The sequence below is a fragment of the Euprymna scolopes genome, chromosome 16 (genome assembly GCF_053919585.1).
Source record: "Euprymna scolopes isolate OS-2025 chromosome 16, ASM5391958v1, whole genome shotgun sequence".
In the NCBI taxonomy this organism is placed as follows: domain Eukaryota; kingdom Metazoa; phylum Mollusca; class Cephalopoda; order Sepiida; family Sepiolidae; genus Euprymna; species Euprymna scolopes.
Window position 1 is genome coordinate 51,102,594 of NC_136497.1, and position 19,293 is coordinate 51,121,886.

Here is a 19,293-nt window from a genome sequence, read left to right on the forward strand (position 1 = left end):
ACAAAAAAAAAAAACCGTGTGTGACAGCTGATTATGACAACCCACTGATATGGCTTCATAAATACCTAATTTCTTTTCATCTAATTGTTAATTGCCGATTGCCTGGAGAACTAAGATTGACTTTGTTGACTGGGTTTGAATCTCCTGACCAACAGTAATTATCATTTTCTACACTGATGATTACAGAAACATGATCATACATAAGATCAATCGTAGACATTTATGCTGATCACACTATCTCTGGCAACATTTCAAAGGCCATAAATGACCAAGTTCTCTCTTATTCTCTCTTCTCTGATCTTGAGCATATGATGCAATGGGGAAAGAGGTGGCTAATTAATTTTAATGCATCTAAAACCAAGCTTCTATCTTTGCATCATCAACGCTCTGATCCCCATCTGGCATCAATGAATGGCTCTCATCTTGGAGAGGCTCCATATTTTGACAAGCTCCTGACCTTTACTCCTGATCTAAAATGGAACGCATACATCAAATCCGTTGCCAGGTCACTGGAAAAATGGTGGAATCATTCTACTGCTCCAGTAGATATTTCACTGCTGATGCAATTCTCTACCCGTATAAGAACCAAGTATGTCCAAGGATGAAATACTGTTGCCACATCTGGGCAGGAACTGCTAGAAGTAGCTTATCCTGCCTTGACAGAGTTCAAAGTAGACTTTGAGACTTTGTAACCTAGTAGGGAATGCCCTTTTCTCCTACAGAAGAGAAGTCGCGAACCTATTTCTGCTTTATCATTATTTTCATGGCAAGTGCTTGTCTGAGTTCCAATCTACAGCCTCCCCCCCTCACTAAACTTTTAGAAAAAACACTGACCTAACTGAAACCATTATAAATAATTTCCCCCACTCTTTATCTGTGCCTAAACCGAAACAGATTCCATGAACAAAGCTTCTTTCTTAGAACTGCATGCTTGTGGAACTTTTCCGTTTCTCTGCTTTCCAGTTGACTACAATATGGCTGTCCTCAAGTCCAACGTAAACAAGTTCTTGATGAGCTGTCTCCTTAAGTAATCCAATTTACCAAATTTTCACTATTAGCGATTACTATGATATTGCTCCATCGACTACTATACAACTTTTATCCTTGAGTGGCCTCCGGGCCTTGATAAGTGGTGACTCCTTTGTAAAAAAGAAATACTAATGTCTAGATATAAAAAGTTAATATTTGCTTAAGAATATTATATCTCAATCTTTGTCAATTAATAAGGGTCATCTTTTGAGAAAAAGTCTATCACTTAAATTTTGGTTTAATTGTTCTTGTCCTGAAATTAATTCCTAATCTATTATTTAAAGAGTTAATATAACTTTACTTCAATGGCTTTATCACTAGCAGCCATTAACTCTTATTTGGAGGGGGGGGCACCAAAATTATTTTTACAAATTTAAAAATATTCAAAATGCAAACTGAACATTCATTTTACACATACAAAATTTTAACAGGAATTTAAAAACAAAAATAAACATACTAGTTGATAATTAACCAAAATAAAAGGTGATTTTTTTTAAATATCCACGAAAGATACAAATTTGGTCTAAAAATACATTAGAATTTTATTTCAGGAAAAAACTTATTAGTTCAGACCAAAAATCGATTTTTTCCCCAACAGTTGGGTGAATACCAAAAGAAGTGGGTGGTATATTCTCTATAGTATAATTGAGCAAAGATTTTTTTTTGTTTGTTTTTAGATATTTTATTATGCATCACATTTTTTTTTTATCAAAAGGAAGTAGATTTAGTTCATAAAAATATCCGGTTTATTCTAAATAATATATAGAACATATAAAAAATTCACTAACTGCTTTTAAAATTGCAATGGAATGCTTCAACTACACATTAAGAACCAGATAAAATAATGTCTACAATGCCTTTCTTACACAATGCTCTTCACCCTTCACAAAAAAATGTGCATTTTCAATATGCAAATAACTACACTTAGTTATGCACACAAAAAAGACAAGAATTTTTGACACAAAGTGTCAAATTGCTGCAAACCTACTTTGCATTTAAAACTTAATATATTTGTTGGAAGACAGTAAAAAAAAGAAAAGAAAAGAGTTTAAATATAAAAATATACTTTTATGAAAATAAAGAGTTTAATATCAGAAAAAGAAAAGAAATATGAAACAATAAGTGAATTCTAAAAGGTTAGAGTGAATGTGACAGTTTAAGAGCATAAAAGAAAAATGATAGAGGGTTTGGCGATTTAAAAAGATTATTTCTCTATTATGTAAAAGTGTTTTAAAGATTTTTTTTTTGCACAACAAAAATTTTGGTTAAAAAGAAAATTTTTTTTTAAACTTTTGAATTTTTTTTAAAGAAAAACTACACACTATCAAAAACATGTAAATTGATCAAGACGTTTAGCTTCTGATTTACTTTGCTCTTTGACATTACTGCTTGAGCTATGGCAACATTTTCTGTAAAGCTAAAAATTAAAACATGAACTAATAGCTATTGCGTTACACATGCATATTCATAATACTGTCATTCGACCTTCACCTGGCAAATTCCATTTTTTAATTTTCACTTTTGCACTAATTTTCCCTGGCTAAAAACCTAAATATAAAGTTTCGCAAGGATTTGAATACTCTATATATTAAGTTTCATATCTTTAGACCAAAAAGTGACAATTTGGTAGGAAAATTTTTTTAAACAAATATATATATATATATATATATATATATATACACACACACATACAGAGAGAGAACACTGTTGTAAGTAATCTCATCTGCTACTTAATTGGCTTTAAAATGCCACGCTCGCTCTTTGTTTATAAACAAAGCGGATAGAGCACTGTAAAAGTGGTGGACGGATGTTCCTTTAAATAGACATTTGGCGAGATTATTTATGGGTGCTGCTCCCATGGGTGGATCGGTAGAACTGCTGACTGTCAACGCGATGATTCTGAGTTCAATCCTCGGGAGAGGTGCTAGTTTAGCGGCACTGATGAGTTGTGATACAATGAAACAGGACTATATGTCGATGACTACAAATATATATATATATACACACACACACACATACATAAATATAGAAAGAGCTCTGTGTTTACTATAATCTTTTTACACAAATATTACACAAGTATAAATCATGTAGAATATCTGCATGAATATAATTGCATATAATAGTTAAGATAAGAAAACCGAAAAAACTAATAAGCAATTAAAATGAACGTTTAAAAAATTATGAAAATTTGCTAGATCTTTTGCAGATGTATACAATTTCACAACCCATATATAGCAATGTTGTATTTTCTTTTTGAATAAATAGAAAACAAGGTTTTTCATATATTAATACAAAAAAAAAATAAATAAAAATAAAATTATAGGAGAAAAAAAACAAAAACAAACTCTCAGAATGGTGTTTTTTGTTTGCAACAAAGTTTGTAAAATGATTTGTTCTTATGCACTATTTACATGTAAAATTTTTCAGAAATAAAGGTGTGCTTCGGTTGTGTAATCAAACACTAGATATCAGTGTCATGGCCATTTTTTCTGTTTACTTTTTAAAAGAATTGAAGATAAGAATTTAAAAATGTTTTTTTCTTTGTGGAGTAACTACTTATCTAAACATGTGAACTTGTTTTCATACTTGAATAAAAAAAAATAACACAATCTCTTTTTTAATTGATGGATTCTCACTTTATTGGACACAGGTGTTTACATCATAACCCTTTGAAATTTTTTTTTTTTCTTTTTTTATTACATTTTCACCCCAAACAAGGCACATTGCCACTTTGGTGTAGGGGGCTACTATCAGGGGCAGCAACTGCTGGGGCACTATGTTGGGATTTGGGCAGCAAGATGTTGATTCATGTTACACTTGAACTTCCGCATGTCAGTACAGTTAGGGAAGCAGGGACCTAGAATGGAATTCCAGAGTCTGGCGGTTCTGGGGAAGAAACTACTGGAATAGAAAGATCTTTTACATCTAGGGATCTCTACTGTGTGTGTGTGTGGGGGGGGATTTAGCTGCCTGTCGGGTTTGTCGAGGGTGTCTACATCGTGGGGGCACAAGTGTCTGCAGTTCGTCAGAGCATTCACCATTAAAATACTTGTAGAACAGGCAGAGGGATGCAACGTTTCGGTCTATCAGATTGGCGACTCTTTTGAACCTTGTCTAGGAGCGAGAGACTAGCAGCAGATGCACCAGCCCAAATGTGACAACAATACTCCATACATAGGTGAATGGTGGCCTTATAGAGGTACAGGATACTTTCAGATGTCAGTAGTTTTCTAGCACGGTAGAGAGAGCCTACCTTTTTCGCAGCAGCCCTGGCAATGTTTTCAATATAATTGTTCCAACTCATATTTCCTGTAAACGTTAAGCCAAGGAGTTTGAAAGATGTACTCTCAGACAGGGAGTCACTGGCCATTGCTATTGGTGGCAAAGAAGGTTTCTTGTAATTATTGAAGGAAACCAGTTTAGTCTTGGCAGCATTGAACGTGACCATCCATTTATGTCCCCATTCCACGACAGATTGGAGGTCATCCTCTAGTGTTTTTGCCATTTCTTTAGTTATGTGTTCATTTGTCTTCCTGTCATGCCTGTTATAGAGTGCGGTGTCATCAGCATATATACCCATCTCAGAGGCAGTTTTGTCGGGGAGGTCATTAATAAATATTAAGAACAACAGAGGTTCAAGGATAGATCCCTGAGGCACTCCCGCATTTATATCACACTGTTTAGATGTACGACCGTCGAGGACAACCTAGATTTTTCTCTTATCTAAGAAGGATTTAATTATGTTAAGTATTCTACCAGTGATACCGTATGATTTAATTTTCCTGAGGAGACCCTCATACCATACCCTGTCAAAAGCCTTAGATATATCTAGAGCTACCGCTCTGCCCTCCCCCGCTTTGTCCAGTGAATGGTATATACGTTCAGAGATTACAGTGAGGATGTCTGCTGTGGAACGGGTTTGTCTAAATCCATATTGTTTGTCAGTCAGAAGTTCAGCATCTGTAAGGTGCCGGACTAGAGCATGGTTAATTATGGTCTCAAATATTTTGGCGAAAAGTGGGAGGAGGCTAATGGGACGATAATTTGATGGGTCAGTTCTTTCGCCAGAATTCTTGAATACTGGTACCACAGAAGCAGTTTTCCAACAGCCCGGAAAACATGATTCATTAAGGCATTTGTTGTAGAGTTTGGAGAGAACTGGAGCTACTTCAGCTGAGCACTTTTCAATAGCACAGCTGGGATGAGATCAGGTCCACATGCTTTTGAAGTGTTGAGGTTTTTTATGATAGTGTGTACCTGAGCAGGGGTGATTTTTAGATCGTCTCGTGTGGTGTCTGTCCGCAAAGGAAAGTCAGGCAGGGGTGGTTGGAAGGGTCCAGTGTGGAGTTCGAGGCAAACCGGCTGGCAAGCATATTAGCCTTGTCGGTTGCTGAGCAAACAACCTCGTGATTGTTGGTTAGTGGGGGGAATTGTTGATTGCCCATTATTTACTACACTGTTGTAGATTTTCCAGAAGTCACGATTTCCTAATTTTTGTGCTTCAATGCGTTTTTTAGTGGTTTCAGTAAATTCTCTCTTAGCTGTCGCTATTTCTTTCTTAACATTACTTCTAGCTTCTATATACTTATGTTTGTAATTCTTAAACTTCTACCAATCACAATCCTCATTTCTATGTTGGATGCATTTCCTTTCCTTCTCTTAAAAAAAAAAAAAAAAAAAAAAAAAAAAAAAAAAATGAACATTAAAAATCGATTATATAATCTGTTTTTTTTGTTTTATAAGACTTCCTCTCATTACTTTTTTTAACAGGGAAACGAGAGAGAAAGAGAGGGCTTTAATCCTTTTACTTCCGGTATGAGAAGTGGCAAGTTAATAATGATATTTTCAGTTTTATATCAATTTTATTTTAATGGTGTTAATTAATAAACAGACGAATATCTTTTTTATATATTAAACTAGATGTATTTATCCAGTGTTGTCCAAGTAGTAACATATTGCCAAGTAGAAGGTTTAGAGAAAAATGATTAATATTTATAATTTTTTTTCCATAGGACTTAGAATGTGTTTTAGTTTTTATTTTATTTATTATTTTAACACTTTCTTAAAAAATTTGAAAGTTAATTCTGACTAAAATTAAAATTTATATACCAAAGTTAAGCAGTGTGTGCACATAGAAATGTACTGCTCACCTCTAAACTTTTTTTGTTGTTGATTTACTTCATTTTTTGAACTTTGGAATTGATAATTATAGAAAAATATAAAAATCATGAGTAGCAGGAGTTTCTTGGATTGACCATGTTTTTACTTCAGGCAACACTAAGTATTTTATGGGTTCTGCTAGTATGTATATACAAGAGATTACGTTTATATCTGCAACTATCACAATCTACATTGTAATTTCCCCTCATCTCAAATAATTTTATTTTAAAACTTTGATGAAATTTTAATTTTCCTTATGAGGAAATAATTTGTTATATTAATTAGATTGTTGCTTTTATCTACTATAATAATTGTGTGTGTTTGTATATATATATATAGATTGTTTGGTGAGGAGGGCGACTAGTCTCCCTGAAGGATTAAAAACAAGACCTTCCAAAGGGCGAATGAACTCTTTTTCTGGGTCAACGGCCAACTAGCACCGTGTATATTTGTGCGTGTGTATATGTGTATTGGGGTGGAGAGGGCTCCCATAAGCCATGGTGAAGGCAACCTTTCTAGGAGAAGCAAATCTCTGATTTAAAAACCATAAAGCGGAAGACCATTACCCGCATTAAGCTGGTCTGCAGTTTAATTTGTTGCTGGCTATCTTGCTCTTGCTTGTTGCTGGATCTCAACATTTTGAACAGAGAGAGAGACTTAGCTGTCGTACAAAGCTAAGACTCTGTAACATAATAATTGTATAGATACTCCCTCAGGCATTTGGGCTCATGGATTTTAAATGTCTGAGGGAGTGGCACTCGTCTGACAAGACGTTGCAATCATATATATATATATATACACACACATGTACACACACAGCATAAACGCGAGTTAATATTTTGAAACGATTTTAATAAAATTTGTTTTCTAATTAGACCTGTGTGTATATATATATGTGTGTGTATATATATATATATATATATATATATATATATTGAAGTCGGCCAATTTAGCTCTTATGCACAGATCGTCATATGATTAGATCACTCTGACAAAAGCATTTAACAAATAAATGTTTAAAATTCAACAGCATTTCTCGCGGTTAACGGTAGCCGAATGGATTAGGCCCTTGCTAATGAAGGCAGGGATAGTTTCTGTCGCCGAGTTCGAATCTATCGACTGGTGTTAATCGTGACACCCTGCATTGATGATTCCTGAAAAGATGAAACACTAGTGCCTGTAGGTATTTAATTATCATAATAAATAATTATATATGTATGTGTGTGTAGACAAACAACATCTAGATGTTTCTAAGTTTTCATTCTTTAACACATTGGTATAATAATATAAGAAAAAGATATCTTAATACTATTTATGCAATCTATTCTGTATAGCATAATCATAATATTAGACTATATTATAAAAATATGTACATGGACAGCTCTTAGTAACTTACAAAAATTATGCTATCCATAATGAAATTCAATTGTCATGGAAAAAATATCAGAAAATCAATTATTTTCAATTTTCTCACTAGGTAGTAATTTGTTTCTTTAAAACCAAAATAGAAAGCAGGACATTTTAATATTGTCAATTGATGATTAAACAATAGTTACTAAATAAAAGTATACAATTAACACAACTGTCAAAAGTTTTTGTTTGATGACAAGTTTTTGGGGTCATGGAAAGATAAGTAAAATATAAGAAAACACCATGGCAGATGAACATTTCCTGAATGTTGACTTTATTCCAAATTACTAAAACCAACAGAAGATTAAAATGGTTGCCAAAATGTTTATCAGGCAATTCAGAAGTGGGTGTCAGACAAGCTGGTTTTACTTTGAGATTACGATTTAAAAAAAGATTATTCCCAAAAAAGAATTAAAAACTTGTGCAGCAGTATCTACAAGAACGCAAAGCATTATCAATTTGGACATTTAAGATGGGTTCGTAATCATTTTACATTTTGGTCATTTTATTTTGCAGCCTTCTTCAAATATCTTTTACTGTAGTTATTAATCATCAAAAAAATACCAATTGAATCTGTTACTTAATCCACCAAGATAGATTACTGTCATCCTACTGAACATGTAATCAATTGAATATAGTTGTTGGTTAAGACACATTCTATAATGAATTCTACCTAGAATTTGTGAGTGTAATCCCATATGAAACAAATTTAAAACAATTAGACATCTATAAGGTGTGCAACCTGAAATTAAAATAACCTAAAGTAGATTAAAGGGTTCAGTGCGAAATTCCCAAAAGGTTACAAACTATAACAAAAGACACCTGAAAAAGGCCAGAAAGTACAATTGTTTAAACTACATGTAAATGGCAGCAAATGATTTTCCAAACATCCTGTACATACAGACATTACAGAGGTGTATGTGTGTGTGTGTGTGTGGGGGGGTAAATACAAACCAACAAGTCACTAGAACCCTCTAAGAAAATAATAAAATAATTGGTTGAAGCAGAGAATATTTCTTGCTATAATCCAAGGAAATTCTCTGCTCCAACCAATTATTTTATTACTTATTTTTCCCTTTCAAAAAGGAGAATCCCCCCTGATTAGGTGACGCAGAAAAACACATTTTTAAGTAATTAAATTTCTTTCCATAATTAGGAAAAAAGGATCAATCATTTTAAAATATCCTTTCAGTTATTATCAAAGAAACCTTATCACTCACTTCATCCATTGGTTTATGGGTCACTGAGAAAGTAAATGTTATACATACCCACAGTTGGGTGCCGGACACCATCTTGCATCTGGGTTGGATACGAGCACCCGCCTGACCATAAAATCTTCATATTTCTGTATCAACATGGAATCATTGAGAATCATCTTGATGTCATTTGGATGAAAACGCTCGGCACATTCAGGACAGCAAATGTTCACTCGACTCTCCATAATCTCAATCCGAAGATACTGTTTTAAGCATTCAAGGCACGAGCGATGGAAGCAAGTGCTAATGTCTGGGTAGAACTCCTCGGTATACTCAGAAAGACACAGAGGGCACTCCCTCTCTGACATGGTTGATGCATGCTGTCCCAAAATTTGCTGTGTGTGAACAGGTTGATGATCAGTCTGCAATTCTTGCTGGGTTACTGGCTGTGTTTGCTGCTGCAACGAAGTGTGGTTATTTGAAACAGGAAACCGAGTCGCGGCTGGTAGTGAATCTGAAGATGATGAAGAGGATGACCGCACCGTATTGCCATCTTTGTCAAGTAGGTTTGTGTTAGTAATACTGCTCTCCGATCGCGTATCCAAGTCGAGGCTGACTTGGGATTTGGATCTCCGACTGTGCGGATAAAAAATCCGTCGAAGGGAGAAACGGGCAGAACTCTTCCTCTTCTCGGAACCTTTTGATGTGCTAGAAGTAGTAGACACGACTTCTGTATCTTTGCCTTTCATCTTCAATCCTTGGTTTCTGTTAGACCATACCTGAGGGAGGAAACAAATTAAAATTAATTTTTGTTGTTATACAATTTGTATTTTTTCATCATCTCATTTTATTAAAATTGCATGGATTTTATGTTATTTTTGTTTTGGATTTATTACGTTAGCATTGAGTAGAATCAAATGAGAAACCCTATCTTCTTTCACCCCTCCCCCCCTTTTTTTTCATTGTATAATAGTCATTTTGTGGTTGGGTATAATGATGTATTTAGTTCCATGAGAAGGAGTGTTTATGGAAATAACTTTTGGCATATTTATACCTTTTAACCTCCTTGAGACATTTTCCGAGAAGGAATTAAAACCCTATCTATTCTCCAAGACTTGAACCTCCATAGCAACATTTTTATTATTTGTTTTATTTCTATTAGTTATAAATACAATAAAAGTCATTTCCTTTTTATGGATTTCTGTCAGGCACTCCTCCGCTTATTATTGTATGCTCTTTGATCAAAATGGAATATACTGTCCCAAATACCCTGAGTAATGTACTATCAGAATATAATTGTTATGGGGGAGAAAATGACTACCCAAAAAACCTTCCTGTACATAAGATAACAAGCAAGGTGCAGAATTTTAATAATATATAGGTTATATGAAACTTTGAACAGTTTATAAATATTAAGTAGAAAAACATTATTCAAAAAATTAAGTTCTTTATTGACTCATAACCAATGTGTTGGTCATTGAGATCTCCTCAGACTATAGTGCAAGTGGTTTGAACTAATATGAAGTGAAAAAAATACTAACAATAAAAATGCAATCTTGTTTCGATCACAGATCTTAGTTCTGACGAGATCTGTGATTGCAGTGTCATTATATTTGTGTAGGCATTCAAGTTTTTTGGGTTTTTTAAAATAGATAAACTCAAAACCTATTTTTTAAACATAACATGAGCAACTATGACTATGTAGAAAACATAGCTATTAAACTTGACAGTGATACGAGACAAAAAGAAGCAACCTTAGAAGTTAGTGTCCCCAATGATGCTGGGTTAAAGTGAGCGGAGAGGAAAAAGATAACGAAATACCAAGGTCTTATGTATAACATGAAAGAAAGAATTTTACGAAGATTGCCATCATTCCAATAATTATAGAAGCAACCGGATTCATGAAAAAAAAAAAAAACTATCTGACCAAAGTGCAGATACAAACAATTGCACTGGAAGGGACGATTAGAATTTTCAAAAGATCTCTTAATTAGAATGTATGAGAAAGTGTATGAATGTCATGTAGGATATCCCATCCCCAGCTAGAACAAAAAAAGTTGGAAAAATACCCATTAGTTTTTGTGCAAATTGAGACAGTTTCTTCCTAAAAGTTCACACATGACAAGACACTAATCTTGACAAAGTAAATACCGAATGCTGAGATCAGTAAATTCTGAATAAGTCAATGAATACACAGAATTGTTACAATGTGCTACATGGGTTAAAAATTGTAGATAAGATTCAAAGTGATCTAAATTAAGGATGTTTACATTTAATAAAATCTTGTCTCTTTGTTGTTACTTATACATTTACTTCAATTTTTTTTTTTTTTGTATTTTTATACCTTATTGTCCTGGTTTTCCTCTAATCAAATGTTTGCAAATATTTTAAGTAAAACTTATAATTATTGATTGTACAGTATTTTATTATAAATAAATTCTCAGTGTTTTGACAATTTTACATAATAAAAAACACTTTAGTAATGTATACTCACATGTCTCATTTGTTTGCCAACCAATCATATTTCTTTTTGCATACTGAATAGACAATCTGGCAAAATATCACTTTTTTAATAATACATAGATGACTTTTAGAGATTTAATTTAATTATATGGTAGATTTCATTCCAGTGCAATGAGATATTAAAAAGGCCATTCCATCATTCCATATTTAGAAATTCATTATTTTGAAGGTCAAATTCCATCTGTCAAGCAATAGAGTTAAACCAAAGGATTCCATAATAAGGTTACCATATATGCTACAAATCTATGATAATCAAAGATTAATCATTATTGTAAAACATTTTTCAGGTTAATGGTAATTGTAGAACAGACACTACCAAATCTAAATTCAAGTATACACCCCTTTAATGAGGGGGTATAGAGATATTGGTCACTTTTGAAGTCAAAGGCAACACTAATGTGGATATTTTTCTCGGTGGAAAGCTGGAACATTTCATATATGAAGGAGATAAAGATAATTCAATCATAAACTTAGTTTATTATTCATATCTATTAGACCCATTATTTAACTAAGAGTTTATCTTATCTAGAACAGGGGTGATACAATGGGGATATAAAAGGTACCTATTCAGACCCTACATTTTTAAAGTTCTAAACAATAATTGCTATATTTGAAATCTCATCTCACATGATTAAATCAACCAATCAGAGCCTATCAAACATAGTGACAAATAAGCAATCTCACACTTTGAAAACATAATTGCTAACTTAAAATTACACAACTAAGTTGAAGCAAACATCATTAAATTAGGTTGCCATTTTGGTAGGGAATTTATTCTGAATAAAAAATTCTTTGAGAGAATGACGATTTTAGTTTTATTTGTTTTTTAACAGTAATCAATCTCTTTAGTTATATAATGCTAAAACTGCGATTCATTGTATACAATTAGTTAGACAAGAATCTTAGATGCTATTTTACTCAAGGCTGAGAGGGCGGGGGCCTAATTAAATACAATGCAGGGTGTCTCTGAAATGTACTCATACTCTGAATGACAATAAAACCTTTATTTATAGAGTGAAATGGAATAGCTTCAAATGCAGAAAACAAATGTAATTGAAGAATCATGTTGACAAATGTTCAAATTGATGACCGTTATTGTCCAGACAACATTGATAACAGTTAAAACGCAAGTACATTACATTTTGTTTTGAGACACTCAGTACATCCAATAGGATTTGAACTAGGCATAGCCAGTTTAATAGTCTGTGAGAGTATCCATTATGCCAATCAACCATGTACGCATTTTATAAAAATTAAATGAGAGCATTATAGTTGTGGGTCGAGTCCCCTTTGTTTCTTGGCAACTATATCTTTTAGGCCCAGTCTGCCAATAGAAAAATGAACACACAGAAACAACGATTATAAAGATTTAAAAATACAGAAAGAGCTGTCCATTTCATATCAACTCAGCAAAATCTAACGATTGAGCAAAAGTTATTTATGTCAAAAAGAAAGAGCAAGAAGCTAAGTGACAATAGTTTTAGTAGCATACTATTAATTCTAGTTATAAAAAGGTCAAGTTGATGACTGTTTTCCATTTAATTCAGAGACGGATGCTGAAGAAACTAAACTTGCTGAGTGTCAAAGACAATAACAGAAGGATTATATTTATAACTAGCAGGGGAGGCAATCTTGCTTCATATAGTTAATACAGATTTCCTATTATTACAGTCAATTCTCTATTGAATATTATATAGTACCTAATATATAGTACTGATTTCAAAAGTAAAAAAAAACATTTAGTGCTCCAGTCATGTCTGCTACAGTTTAAGCCAAACCAACAAAGTTATAGAATTAAACTACTTTTAGTTATGATTAACTTACACATGCACAAACTAATAGAAATGTTGGCAAGTCAAAATGAACATTTTGTATTTCAACTTGCAGATTTCTTTACTCAGTATTCATCCATCCAAACAAAGATTTTCCTTATTATAAATCATCCTTGGTGTATGATTACTATTTTCTATTAATTTCGGTGTCATGTGACCAGTAGTTTAAGAGATTAGCAGTTAAATATTTACACACAGACAGACGTACATATACTGTTTTATTTATATAGACTAGATAGATTATGAACTAGTAAAGGGTTACCATTGTTGACCAAGAGAAGAGTTTATAAGTGTATGTAGTGTGATGATTTAGGAATGTAAAACTTGGCCAGTGGAGGTTGAGGATGTGTTGCATGAAGAGATCATAAGGTTGATACGATGGATGTGTAATGAGTCTTAAAGATAAGCTTAGATATGATGACATCAGAAGAAGATTAAATTTACAGTATAGAAGATGTGTACGAAACAGGACTTTGTTAGTTTGGTCAGATTGAAAGAATGGATGAGAATGCTTGAGATAGCAAGGTCAGTTGTCAGAGTGAAGCAAAATATGGAAATGATAAGGATGAATTTTAAAGAAAGGAGAAATAAAACATGGCCAGAGATCAGTTAGTTTGGAAGTCATTTTCTAAAAGCTATTGAACACATGCCAGCATATAAAACACGTTAAACTTATGTACTCATTTTACAATAATGAATTTGATGGTAATGCACACATTTTAAGATTATTCAAGAACAATATATGACAAGACTAATATGCAGAGGGGAGGATAACTTATTTACTCGACTAGCTAAGAGGCTAAACTTACCCAAAGGTCTGGGGGTCACACAGGGCCAATGATCGCATGTGTCATGTTCAGGCAGGAAACGTGCATATGTTAATTGTAGCCAAAAGATCAAGCAAGCATAAAAATGACTGATGGGTTGCTTGATACGACTTTAAAATGCAATAATTCTTTTCAGTTTTCTCTGGGCAACAGAGATACAAGTTTTGCTAGTTTTAATAGTAATGAAAATAAAGAAAGTCCTTTCTACAGCAAATTTGATGAATAAAGGTTTGAAGAAATAAATTTTATTCTGAATAAAATCCATATTAAAAAAAATTTTTAACTTTGAAATAAAATTATATGGGCTTAAAAGTAATAAAACGAGTTCTAAAAACGTTTTATCTGTTAAAACCTAGAAAAAAAATATCCAAGTATGAATTTATAAAAATCATAATATTAACATGTTTATTAGTTGCCTGAGCATATACAAGGTTATAACATTTTTCAGATGTTAACTAGAGAAGTTCACACATAGCATGATAGTTGGATGTACATCCAAAGAAAACGTTTTCTATTCCATGTTTATTCTCTTTAAAAAGATCTTTTACTTCAAAGATTTTACCAAGATTTTTAATTCACTGGTATTTGTCAAAACAAAGTGTTAAAATCAATTTTAAGCATGAAAAAAATTTACTAGCAAATAAAATTGTATGAAGTTGCAGATCAAAAAAAAAAAACAACTTATTAAACAAAGTTTCTATGAGGTTTGCAAAATAAAGTAGAAAGTATGGTGTTCTGCAGCAGATAATTTTATTCAATACAGTTTATTTTTAAAGTGTGATTTTAATATTTATAAAATAAATATAATTAAAAAAAAATGACTAATATTTAGTGTTTGCTTGAAGTAATAATTCTTGATGTAAGAAAATGTGAATGATTACATATTTGAGCAGCCACAAAATTTACAATCAGTAAATAGAAAGTTGTTCTCTATTTGAATCTGGTGATTCAAGTAATGGTAAGATGCCTTGTGACTGACATAGGGGTATCTCCTTCGACTCTTACGATATTATCAATCAATAGAGAAACTACTGATCAGAGTGGATATTAGAATTGATAAGTTTGAATGAAAAGAATTTTTTTCTAAAACATGTACCAGCAATTGGTGTAAGAAACATTTTTTATATGTAGCTTTTGATAAGAAAACTACACCTGTTAACGGTACAGGGTAATTCATGATTCTAAATAGATAGTTATACTTATAGTTTTCATTATTTACTTAATTTGTTTACACATGAAAACGTCTATTGTAAACTTAATTATACAGGCTGAAGACCTAAGTAAAAAAAAAAAAAAAAAAAAGCTTAAATCATTAAATAAAACTTATTTGTGTATTAGTATATGTTTAGCAACTCTTGTAAAATGATATTTATTGCATTTTATTCCCTTTTTGATTACACAAAAAGAAAAAAAAATCAGTTAATGTTTTGCAATGAAAACCTTACAAGATGATAGAGAAGCCCCTCTCCTCCCTATTATGTAGACATCGAATCTGGTCAGTACTTAATGTATATGGGAATATTTGATGCTGTGTAAAAGTTTATCTTAGTGGCCTTATAAATCACAAGCCGGTTACAAATCTGTAATAGCAAAAAACAATCTTGAGTTTGTTATAATCTATATTGACCAGCCATTGACTTGTGATGGCAGTTTCAGTTATGACAAGAGAAACTATCCGATATTGCAGTGCACCTAGTCAATTTAGTAAAACTGTCTTCAGAACTGGAATTCCAAACCCATCTACACACACACACGTATATATCTCAAAGCTAGATCTTTGTTTATTTTTGTCCTCTCCAGCACAGCTAGTAATAGATCTGGAGGTAAATAGCAGAGGAATTTGGATAAGTGACATCATGGATTTTTCCAAGAATACAATTATTAACATTGGTTAACGCAATTATATCAGAAATTGAAATAATTTGCTTCCTTTACTGTTGAAATGGTGTCTAACGAGAACTGAAAGTGATTTGATAAACAGACATGATTGCCTCCACCATTTTATGATGATGATAGCTATCAGCCATTTTGTATTCACCACTACATCTTATTTACAATAGCAAAAGAATTTCTCTTTTAGATGACCGAATACAAGTTTGCTATATACAAACAAAACCTATATTCTTTTAAAAATTTTATGTGGATATTCCAATAATTATATTAGTGCAATTCAACAGATATTTTAATTATTCTTACTGTTCTAATCTTGGTTGTGATAATTCATGTTTCGGCTAATATAACCTCCAGCATAGTTAAAACATCAAAGGGAACTACCTGAAAATGCACCATTGTCCAATATACAACATCAGGAGAATATACAACAGAGAGCCAATTCTGTGAAAACATTACATCAGATTCGAACCTCATACACATACAAATTTCTTGTAAATGTGGAAAAGTACACAAAGGCAAGACATGCCACCCATTAAAAATAACACTAGAACATTGAAAAACATTGGCAATATGCAGAAAAAATTTAAAGTTGGATATAGAGGAATAAGAGAAACTATGTGACCTTGTGGGACAAAGTAAAAATTATAGACAGTAAAATAGTGGAGAGTAAGGCATCTAAAAGCAACAGCACATCTGTTGGATAGTGGCCTCCTAAGTAAACGTCAATACAATATAGGAATCTATAATTATAATGTTAAAGCAACACTAAGAAAATTGAAATATGAGTAAGAGTAAAAAAAAAAGAAAAAAAAACTGTTTCAGAATGTTTTTTAGATGAGGATCAATATTTGTTATTCTAAATCAACCAATACAGTAGTAATTCCACAGCAATACTACACAATACTAGGTTTAAAGCTATGCAAAATTATCTACATAATTCTATGACATAATAGTAAAAGCAATTAGTGCTATGTGACAGTTTTTCAGGAGTGAATGGTTAAATTTTTACCACAGGCGAGAACTAAGAATTGACAAAAATTAACACAGACTCCATCATGGTTGATGAAATGAGAAACTTTTTTAAATAAAAAAAATAAATCACTAAAGCCTTTCAAAGATGCAAGTAGCTCTTCTAGATAAAAAAAAAAAAAAAAAAAAAAAAAAAAAATGAAAAAAAAATGCACAATCTTGTTTACACAAGGTGGTTAGGTTGAGCTTAGTCAAAGTTTGTTGCAACTTTCAACCTATGGTGATTTTGGTGTGCACCTTTTATTCAGTTAGAGTTATTTGGAGAGAGAAAGGTCAAACTATTGGGTTTCAAGAAGTTGGAACATTTCAGAGAATTGCTTTACTGAATTGATGCGACATGGTGGCTTGATGTTAGCAAGCGTAGTCTAATTTACTAAATTCTGTACGACCACATAATAGACATTTAATGCTAGGGCAGCAGTTGCTGACAGCATCGACAGAACACATAAGAGTAAATATGTTTCAAGAATGTCAACACTAATCATTCTCGAGCATTTAGTTTCAACAGGACTACACTTGTTTCTCAAGATATTTCCACAACATGGTCAGACATGTTTACAAAACAATTGAAAAATAATATAATGTTCAATTACAAGAGCAGGTTAAGATAAATATATACAAAAAAGCTGATATTTATGAAATACTAATCCCAGGACCTGTGGCTATAATGTACCTATAGCCTCAACCAATTGGGATGAGAGATACATTTTTTTTCTTTTTATCATTGGATTAGGTGTCACTGTTTATCAAGACCAAAAGCCATTCAAGAATACAGGTTAATGAGATAGGAATGAATGCCAACCTAAGATGAACACTTCCGGTCTCATTTGGTACCAATGACACTTTTGATGGTTGGCGAAAATGAAACTGCATTAATTTGACTTGAAGCACCCCACCCCCTACACTGTAAAAGATCTTCAAGTGTCAGAAACTTTGTGTTCTAATATCTTTCCTCTGATTGCTTGCCTTTGGAATTCCCTCCCCGTTTCTCTGACTAAATAGAAAATTGTAATAGTTGCACAATTACCCACTTAGGATGCTCTTTAGAAATCTGGTTTCTAATCATAGTAGCCCCTTCTGTCTCAGTGACAATATGTCTTGTTTGGGGTGAATAAAAGTTGTTTAAAATAAAAAATTTAAATATATATAAAAAAAACAATACAAAAAAAACAAAACAAAAAAACATTATGCAATGGTATCAACTGCATTTGATCATTTTTGGAGCAGTCCATGACAGAAATTTGTTGATATTGGATTTGAAGATAACCAAGTTATAATCAACATGGAAGCAGAAAAGCTCTATTCATGGAAATTCCACCTGACATTGGGTGCATGGAAAAAAGAAAATAAACCGACTTATCCAGAGACGATAATTACAGTTACATTTAAACAGCATAGCAGCAATTAATGGCAGTTATGACCCCAGGATCATGATGTGCACTTCTGTATGACACTTTTATCAATACACTTTGTTAATTATGCTACTGTCTTTATTACTAGCCTGGAATGACACACAAAGGAAAGTATTTATTGTGTAAAAAGACGAGTTCTGGCTTACAAAGAGGAATAAAAAAAAAAACTGGAGTTCAGTTGAGCACTTTCCAAGGAAATGATAGAATACAGAGGCTAGCAATGCCTCTTGTGATCCTCTGAACAATGATTGCTCTGCAATTGCATTGAGCTCTCTTCCTAAAGATCTCCCAAAACCACTCCAGCCTTCAGGGATCCAACATATATACACGCACACACACACACATGATGGATAACATCATCCTTTTGTTACATCAGCTTTGATATCAAAGGATTGTGGCACTGCTCCTGGCTTTATATAGTGTATCAAGATGATAGTAGCATCTCTGAAAAGTACAATGCTAACATTATACAAATTTAACTAAACTGGCAAATGAAATAAGTGGATAAAAACCAATGTTATGAATATTGAGAATGGGTCACCATTTAGTAAATGCTAAATTCAACATTTATATATCAATTTTACAGAGATGTAAAATACACTTTAAAAGACTAAAGTTTGCTGAGAAAGTTTAAAATTCTTGAATAAGAACAAGACAAGCACGAGAATGTTCATTTCAAAGTTCCATTGTGTGTGAGTTTATTTTGTGGTTTAGTTGTTTCTGGAGAGAAAGCAGTCATTCTTAAAGGAATTTCAACTAGGAGGGGGAGGGGGGACCAAGTTGCGTTTCTTGGATGGGTGTTGAGTCACCCAGAAGAACTGATCTTGTTGACCAGTTCACGGTTTTTATAAGGTTTATTAATTTGGAATTGGCTTGTTACTTTGGGATTTAAAACAAGCAGGATAATCATTTTTTATGATCAAAAAAATGCTTGGATTATGTCAGAATAGGCAACAAGAAAATGGAATTAAAGGGGGGGGGG

The 19,293-nt window shown here is 32.7% G+C and overlaps 1 protein-coding gene across 1 annotated transcript in view; it reads right to left on the bottom strand.

Annotated features, from left to right (window-relative positions):
• The window catches only part of LOC145295950 (E3 ubiquitin-protein ligase RNF19B-like), a 197,538-nt gene that overhangs the window by 79,581 nt on the left and 98,664 nt on the right, over nt 1-19,293 (bottom strand). Inside the window, exon 2 of the mRNA XM_080141840.1 lies at nt 8,868-9,574. Coding sequence (XP_079997966.1) covers nt 8,868-9,574 — 707 coding nt within the window. The remainder of the gene's footprint in view (nt 1-8,867; nt 9,575-19,293) is intronic.